The sequence below is a fragment of the Oryzias melastigma genome, linkage group LG12 (genome assembly GCF_002922805.2).
Source record: "Oryzias melastigma strain HK-1 linkage group LG12, ASM292280v2, whole genome shotgun sequence".
NCBI lineage: Eukaryota > Metazoa > Chordata > Actinopteri > Beloniformes > Adrianichthyidae > Oryzias > Oryzias melastigma.
Genome location: NC_050523.1, coordinates 8,024,018 through 8,033,022, shown reverse-complemented (window position 1 = coordinate 8,033,022; position 9,005 = coordinate 8,024,018). Strand labels below are relative to the sequence as shown.

The window sequence follows — 9,005 nt, the reverse complement described above, 5'->3', positions numbered from 1 at the left end:
GTTAGGGGCCCAAAGGTACCACATCACGTGGAGGGCAGGGGTGAGGTCAGGTATCCACAGGAAAAGCGCACGGGGAGGAAGGGAAGGCAGACAGTCAGATGAATAGATAAATGGCGTAACAACCCACCTCCTGTTCTTCTGTCTGCAGGCTGCTATACAATCCACGCCCCCCCTATAAAAAAAAAAAAAAATACTGGTGTAATTCATTCTCTGGCTTCCAAAGTTTCTTTGCTAAACTTTCCCATGGGGCCTGCTGGACTGAACACGATGGTTCACATTACCCTTGAGCTGCCACTGCTGATGCTGCTGTGTTTGGGTTTATTTCCTCAGCGACTGCCAACGCTGACAGAAACATACATCAAAAGATGTTAACATGTTACGACATGGGGTGATCTGTTTTACTCATCAAGATGCCTGGCAGTTGCACCTTCATTTTATTTTTGTTTTTTTGTGTGGACGCAAGAGGAAGGTGGAAGGTGAGGGAAAAAACGGGGTTAGCCATATGGTAAAGCCACACAAGGGGATTTTCCTTGAGCCTCGACCCCCAACCCTAAATATCTCACACACAGGCACACAGGTAATGCATAGGAAACGAAGCTAGAAGAGCATGACGGGTGATGTTATCCAGACTGTCTTTGATCTCCTCTTTTCTGGTCCAATTCACCGTAGGAAGCTCCTTTTCCCAGCATGCCGATTGATTGAAATCTCAATCGCCTGTTGATTACATCTCCATCTTTCTGATTTTTTTTTTCTTTTTTTTTTCTTCACAGGGCGCCCCCGGTCCTCATGGGAACCCCGGTCGACCTGGTCCACCTGGTTTGAAGGTACACAGCTAGTCCTGCTCATGAGCACAACTGGGTCTTTTGTTGTCTTGACCAAAGTCCTGCAACAATGTTGACTTTTCCAAATGCAGTTGCTTCTGTTGCTAATGAAGTGACCTTTCTGTGCCCCATAAGAGGGTCTTTTTGAGAGCTTTTATAAACCAGGTGGAATTCATAAAGAACAAAGGTGTTATGTATGTGGAAATAGGGTTATTTAAGTTCACAAAAAGCCTCCTGTAACTGACATTTTCTGGTAAAAACAGGTAAAACATGATAAAAACTGTGAAACCGGCCAAAGATATCCATTCTTGTTTAACTCTAAATATTTTGAAAACTTAGTGCATAAGTTAAAAAAAAAAAAAATCCCTCACAGATTATTTACATGTTCCTTGAAATGCGGATTTAACCAAGAAAGTAACAGAAGAGAAATACCTCCAAATCATTTCAGGTTCCCAGATACATTTTAAAAGCCATATTAAAAAACTCGTAAAGTTGTCAGGTCAAACAAAAGCTGTTTTATGATAATAAATGCCTGACTTTTAAATGTACATGGATATTTTTAAACTCTTATGATCTTTTTTCACAAGCTTATGGAGCTAAATCAAACCACCATTTATTATCTGGTTCTGAAGATTTTAGACTACAAACTGATTTAAATACCATTACTGTGATAATCTATAATAATACCATATTTGGACAGTTACATTTATTATAAATTGTAACTTTTTAAACATGATTTTTGCACCTAAACTTTTCAACAAATGTGTAAAAGCAGATCCACCTCCTCAACAGGAAACTGTAAGGAACCTTTTCTTGCAAAACCTTATTTGCCCAAACTATACTCTCTGTGAAATGCACAGTGCTTTGAAATCTGGTAAAAAAATGGTCTGTGACAAGATGAATTCTTTGCAGATATAAGGCCAGATATATGCAAAGAACTAATCTGTGACAAGCTTTCTTTTTCTTTGTAATCCTGCCTAATACACCTTCATTTTATTTGTTTGTTTGTTTCACTTGGTTGCTTAGTTATTTGGTTGGTTGGATAGTTGAGTTGTGGAATGGTTGGTTAAGTTCTTGGATGAGGGGTTTGATGGTTGGTTGGGTGGTTGTTTGGTTTGTTAGGTGGTTGGTTGGGTGAGTCTTGGTTTGTTTGTTGGATTTTGTTTTTCATTTATTTATTCCACTCTTTATTTTATATATAAAATCTTGTTTTGCATTTGTTCTGCTTTGAAAGACAAATGTGGACAAATGCTGAAGTGAAAGTGTTGTTATTTGGGCATTTCACAGTTTGTTCATATTTTTAAACGTATGCCTATCAAGTAGTTCAAATAAATAAATACACTGCTCACAAAAATTAAAGGAACACTTTTTTTATTGGGCCTGCATGAATTGAATTAAACCTGTCTGATAATTTTCTGGTTGGTTCAGCAGCTGAGGGCCTCGTTAATCAATTTCAGCTGTATTGGTGCTCATGGAATTAACAACAGGTGCACTTCAGTGGCAACAATTAGAAAACCCTCCAAACAGGACTGGTGTTACATGTGGAGGTCATTTCAAGTTTCTCCCTCTTGATCTTTTTTGGCTGGTTTTCCACTCGTGCGGATTTTGTCTTGCGTAATTATCTCTACTGGCAGTATTAGGCGATTCCTTAACCCTACAGAAGTTGCACAGGTTGTCCAACTTCTCCAGGATGCCACATTCACACGTGCTACAGCAAGAAGGTTTAATGTGTCTCCCACCACAATCTCCAGAACATGGAGGAGATTTCAAGAGACTGGTGGTCGTAGAAGGTCCTCAACCCCTCAGCGGGACCGATACCTGCTCCTTTGTGCAAGGTGGAACAGGCTGAGCACTGCTTGTACCCTACAGAATGACCTCCAGAGGGCCACTGGTGTGAATGTCTCTACCCAATCAATTAGGACCAGACTTCATGAAGGTGGCCTGAGGGCCCCACGTCCTGTAGTGGGCCCTGTGCTCACTGCCCAGCACCATGGAGCTCCACTGGCATTTGCTCAAGAACACCATAATTGGCAAGTCCACCACTGGCCCCCTGTACTTTTCACAGACGAGAGCATTTTCCCCCTGAGCACCTGTGATAGACGTGAAAGAGTCTGGAGAAGACAAGGAGAACGTTATGCTGCCTGCAACGTGGTTCAACATGACAGGTTTGGTGGTGGGTCAGTGATGGTCTGGGGAGGCATATCCATGGAGGGACGCACAGACCTCTACTGCCTAGGAAATGGTGCTCTGACTGCCATAAGGTATCCAGATGAAATCCTTGAACCCATTGTCAGACCCTACGCTGGTGCAGTAGGTCCTGGTTTCCTCCTAATGCACGATAAAGCCCGGCCTCAGGTGGCAAGAGTATGCAGGCAGTACCTGGAGGATGAAGGAATTGAATGGCCTTCACGATCCCCTGACTTAAACCCAATAGAACATCTCTGGGACATTATATTTGGGTCCATTAGGCGCCACCAGGTTGCTCCTCAGACTGTACAACAGCTCAGGGATGCCCTCACACAGATCTGGGAGGAAATGCCACAAGACACCATCCGTCGTCTCATTAGGAGCATGCCGCGACGTTGTCAAGCATGCATACAAGCTGGTGGGGGCCACACAAGATACTGAAAAGCATTTTGAGTTGAAGAAATTAAGTTTTGGAAAAAATTGGACTAGCCTGCCACATCTCCATTTCACTCTGATTTTATGCTGTCTACACAATTAAGCCCTCTGTAGGCTGAAAACTTTTATTTCCATTAAAAGACTTGGCATCCTTTTGTTCCTAAGACACTGCCTGCCCTGTCGGTATTTGTATAGATATCCAACTTCATATTGAGATCTGATTTATCTGATGTGGTTCTTTAAAGTGCTCCTTTAATTTTTGTGAGCAGTGTACATCCCACTGTTAACATCTGTTAAGATAAGAAATCCTTTGTTAGCTAAAAATATATTTGCGTTTTTAACTCTATCACCAATACAACTTACTTCCAAATGTTTGTATTTGTTTACATGAAGACATTAGTTGCAGCTCCTGTTGATGTCAGTATGAGTCTGTATTTCTCCTGCAATCATAACGAACAGTGGAGAGACCAGAGGGGGGTCCCATTGATTTACAAGGGTGCCAGGAAAAGACATTAGGAGTAGGAAAGTGAGAACTTCATATAAATCTGTCTGGTTTTAACTTGCAAACAGATGACCCTGCTCTAGACAAATCCTCTGCTTCCTCCCCCCAACAATTGTCTGGATTGATATATGTCTCAGCAAACGCCCTTAACCTTTGAGTGCGTTTGGAACACATTGTAAGGCACAAATCCTTTATTTGGATTTCATTACTTTGAGAGAGAGACCTTAAATTAATGATTTCTGTGGTTTCACTGATAGACACTGTGCTGACCAGAGCCTTGACCTTAACAAGTCCCCCGGGGATTGTGTTAGTTTTAGTTTGTTATTAACCTAATCTTATGTGATTTTAGAGTGGACTACACACTAGTAAGCACGTCCTATAAATCCCTTTTTCTATTATCTCCAAGAAATATCATATAGTTAAAGATAGAATAAAAACTCAGTGTCTGTTTTGTTTGGTATGTCAGTTGCTACCTCACAGCTTAGCACAAAACTTGACAGAGGTCTGGTTTTTGTTACATTCAGGTTTTGAAAACGACACATGATCAAGTTTCCAGAGCTTAATTAAAATTGTCTGCCTGTCATAATGCGCAACATGCACACAAAAACACTAGTGTGGAGCGTTCCAGCTCTGCAAAAATGAGCAGCCAAATATAATTTTTCAAAATAAATGTCATTTTTTTAAACTTTCTGATTACTAGAGGACATATTTTTAAAATGTTTTAAACTGGAATCATATTTTGTCCCACTCAGAGCTCCCACCTTCAGAGAATAGATACTGTGGGAAGTCGAAAGGTCTTATAGGATATTTCCAGCAGATCATTGGGGTCCTGCAGGTTTATGGGTTAGGCCTCCTTGGATCAGGTTTCTTTATCACAGATGCTAAATCGGACTAACTTCTGTAGGACTATGTCCTGTATATCCACTGGGAAGTGGTCATGTGGCAGTTGAGGTGATCCAAAATAAGGTTAAAAAAAAGTTTTATAATAATAAAAGAAAGAAAGAAAGAAAGCTTGTCTGTGTATATGGTGGTTCATCAGAATAGCTGGGATTTTCAGCTCCTGTGAGTGAACATTGTTGTCAGTTGAGGCTAACCTGGAGCAGAGACGGCTCCTTTTACCAGACAAGTGTGTTGAAAGGAAAATTATCAAGTATTTGATGTTTGCAATCTTTGCAAGTCTGTCCTCTGTGTAATTTCTGATCCGCAACTTTAATGATCTGCAGTTCTGTTAGTGCAACCTGCTGACAGCAGAGAAGGGGCAGTGAGGCCACTGTGAGAAGTATTTGTGTTGGTGGATTTACCAGCTACATAAAGGCTTAATCCTGTTTCGGTTTTTAAGCCTGTGAGTTTTTGTAGGCTTATTGACAGCAAAAATAACAACATTGACTGTTGGAATTATTTTAGAATTATAATATGTGTTTTTCCAAGAAGCTGCCAGATTGTAATTACCAAATATTAGTCACATTTCTGAAAGTTATTTTGTTTTCTTTAAGGGGAAGAAAGGAGACCCTGGTTTGTCACCTGGACCTGCACCTAAAGGAGAAAAGGTATTAAGTCTTTCCTCTGACACTCTAATTTATGTTTTTTCCCCAGTTTAGTCACATTTAGTTATGCTTTCTTTAAATATTTCTTAGAACTTATGTTTACTTTTTTTTTTCCAGGGAGATCCTGGGATCATTGGCCCAGTTGGAAAACCTGGTCAAATAGGTCGAATTGTAAGTTACAAATATTTAATTGATCACAATATATATACATATATTTTTTTACTAAATGCGTTAGATCTATGGTTAAGGCTTTGACTCCTATATAGACACTAATATTTTCTTTAAAATTAGTCCTTATTACTGCTCTACATGTTTAACAAACATGTCAAATTTTATTTAATTCTTCCAAAATCTGTAGAAGTGATGCATTCTGCAGCTTTACCACTAGATGTCAGTGAATCGTGCACACTATTTCTGCAAATGTGCGCAACTGATTACCTGTTTTAAGATGCAGGCAGGGGTGGAGCTGAAAGATTTTGCATTGAAGAGCTAAAAATAAAAGGATAAAAAATAGGATTTTCCAAGCAGATTTGCCAATGTTATTAATAATAAAACAACAGTTCTTTTAGCTAAGGTGCTAATAAAAATATTCTTCCATAAGTTTTGCAATTCTTAAAGAAGCTTTTATTAAGGATTTCTTAATCTTTGTCGATAATATTGACTAAAAAAATGTCAGGGCAAGTTGGGGAGCAAAGCTTTTTGGTGGGGGCAGCTGTTGCTCCCTTGCCCCCCTGTAGCTCCGCCCCTGGATATAGCCCAAACTTCAAACATGGCCATTTAAAAGCGCTCTAGTATGAAATGCTTTTTTGTTTAAAGTGCAAAAGTGACAAAAATTCTCTTTTTTTTGCTTTGTAGCTTTGAAAATACTATACTATAACAATGCATTACTAGCTATCCTCTTGTCTGCTTCTTTTTATACTCTCAGAGCATTCACGTGTTTATTCTCTATATTGCAAACACTGTTTAATGATTATTAATATCAAAAGAGCCAGTTTCCTGTTTCATACCAAGATGTTATTTTGGCCAAGTTAACCTATTGATGGGATGTGTAACTTCCAATAAAAAGGGAAGTTCTTTCTTGTTTCTTACTCATCTTATCAGAACAAAATCAAGTTACGAGGTAGAATTTCACAAGGGTAGTTTGTAATTGAAGCATGGACAAAAGGAAAAGTCCTCTGACTTAAAGAAGCCTTTGTTGAGCTGGGAAGTAATAGAATATGCCTCATTAATTGAGCATTATGCTTCTGAGGTTTCAGGTTATTGGTTCAAACCAAGTTTAAAGTCTGTATTTTATATTTTCAACAAGAAAGATGCAAAATTGCTAAATTTTGGCAAAGTAAACAAAACAGGAATCCCTTTTCAAGGAAACCAAATAAATTAGCATCTAAACACTAGGGATAGTGCAACAAGCACATTTATTTTATATTTGATGAGATATTTGGCAGGGACATTTAAAATCATATAGCCAATGCACAGTATTTATTAGCTAAAAAGCTATTATTCATCAGCTGTCCATGAACTATTGGTAAGATTGTTTCCCTAAAAACCATAAAATTAGAAACAAAACGTAAAAAAAAGTAAAAATACGATAAATGAGCGGACACACAGGATGACAATGAAATATAAACACAAAAGGGCCATAAAGGTAGACAATGACTTTGTAAAATATATAAATTAACTCTATCAAAGAACATCAAAGCTAAGCAAGTTAGTGTGTGATATCATGGAGGTTCTAAAATGGCTGCAAACACATGACAACAATGAGAAAACGGTCCTTAAATTGATGTGGGTTTTCCGGTATTCCAAAAATCCAACATATCAAAGTGAAATAATGTTAGCCACATAAAATAAACAAAGTAAAAATAGAGACACAGGATTCAATAAGAAAACTATAGTTGAAGTTTGTGTATGAGATGATTATAAATGCTTTTAAGTAGTTTAATTACTATCACATACTTTTGTAAATGGTAAACATGTTGACTGATCAAATGTGGACTATGCAGCTTCATTTAACCTTTTTTGGGTAAATTTATCAGATATTAGTGAATTACAAAAGGTAAACCTAATGTTTAGACTCACAACAGAAAGCTTAAAGCCAGAAGGAAATTGGAACAAGAGATTTGCTATAGTGCTAATACTATTTGAAATTATTTATTTTTACACAAATTAATTTAATTCTCATAAAACTATATATCAAAGACTATTATGTTAAAAGTTAGCTGTAACTCTGTTATAATTTCCAACATTCTGTATTTTAGGAAGCTTTACACTGAATTTCAACAATTTGGGGCTATAAAGACTTTATTCTCACATAACCAGTGCTATCTCTCTAGTTTTAAGTCTATGGCAAAAATGTAAATTTGCATAAGAGCAAATACATTCTAACTTGAAGTTTTGTTACTGGGATGTATTGAAAATTAAAAAAAAACAGGGAATAAATAAAATATATAAATTAAAAACAAAAAAACAAGGAATTGCTGGATTGTAGACATCATCAAGTGTGTGTTATCAAGAGTTCTCTGGTGCCTCAAAGCAAGCAGGAGGTAAACGTCCAGTCACATTTTGAATCCATTACAGTTGAGCCATGAACAGATGTCAAGCAAGGTACAGGAATGATTAAGTAATTCAGTGTAGCAGGTAGATTGTTTTCATTTCAGCCGAGGTGAAAAGAGCTCCTGCATGCATTAGCTTCCTTCCTAGAGGAACAATACCCTGTCTGTACGAGTGTCAACAAGGTTTCTGCCTCAATTGAACACATGGCTTTTGTTGGAAGCCTGCCTCTTTGTGTGTGTGTGTGTTGAGTGTGTCTGTGTTCATTTAGATGCTACCTCCCTCTTACGCACATTCACTTAAACGGGAAAAAAAGGAGAGGGGGGCTTCAAGTAAGTGGAAAAAAATGTGATGGAAGTGATTTGAGGCCCTATCTAAAGTTTGGCCTGCGACTAACAGCTGAGGGTGACAGCTGATTTTCCTCTTATGCTACAGATACCTGCCAGATTTATTGTTTAGCTTAGAGATGAGATCAGCAGGCAGAGTTTGAGTTGTGATTATGCTGTTTTTAGCCAAAAAAAAAAAAAAAAAAGTGGCAGGAGTTCATTAGAAATTCATAGCAGGAAATGTTGGCAGAGAATAAGCCTGCCCCCATTTCCCCAGAATCTCACTTCACGGCCCAAATACAACAATTTTTGCATGTTTTAAAAATTAAAGGAGAAAATAAAGAATATGTTTTATAATTTATTTATTTTGAGTTTGTATTAATTAAGCTAATAATTTAGTAAGAATAAAAAGTACCATAAACATTTAACAGCAAGGCCTCACTGGCCATTTTTAATTGAAAAACAAGAGCAAGCTAAAACAAAGTTTCTTTCAATGAAAACTGGGATCCAATAAGAGACGTGGAGCTGGTCTTCTGACTTTATCTGTTTCCACTGCCGTTGTCACGGCATCTTGCCTAGCTAAAAAACGTCAGCTAAAAGCATCAGAATGAATGTCAATTTCTAACACACAAAAAAAGCC

The 9,005-nt window shown here is 37.9% G+C and overlaps 1 protein-coding gene across 1 annotated transcript in view; it reads left to right on the top strand.

Moving 5' to 3' along the window:
- Positions 1-9,005, top strand: part of LOC112163358 (collagen alpha-1(XXVII) chain A) — a gene marked incomplete in the record, with an annotated part of 69,567 nt that overhangs the window by 16,068 nt on the left and 44,494 nt on the right. Inside the window, 3 exon segments of the mRNA XM_024299720.2 lie at positions 771-824; positions 5,439-5,492; positions 5,607-5,660. Of these exon segments, the coding sequence (XP_024155488.1) occupies positions 771-824; positions 5,439-5,492; positions 5,607-5,660 (162 nt within the window).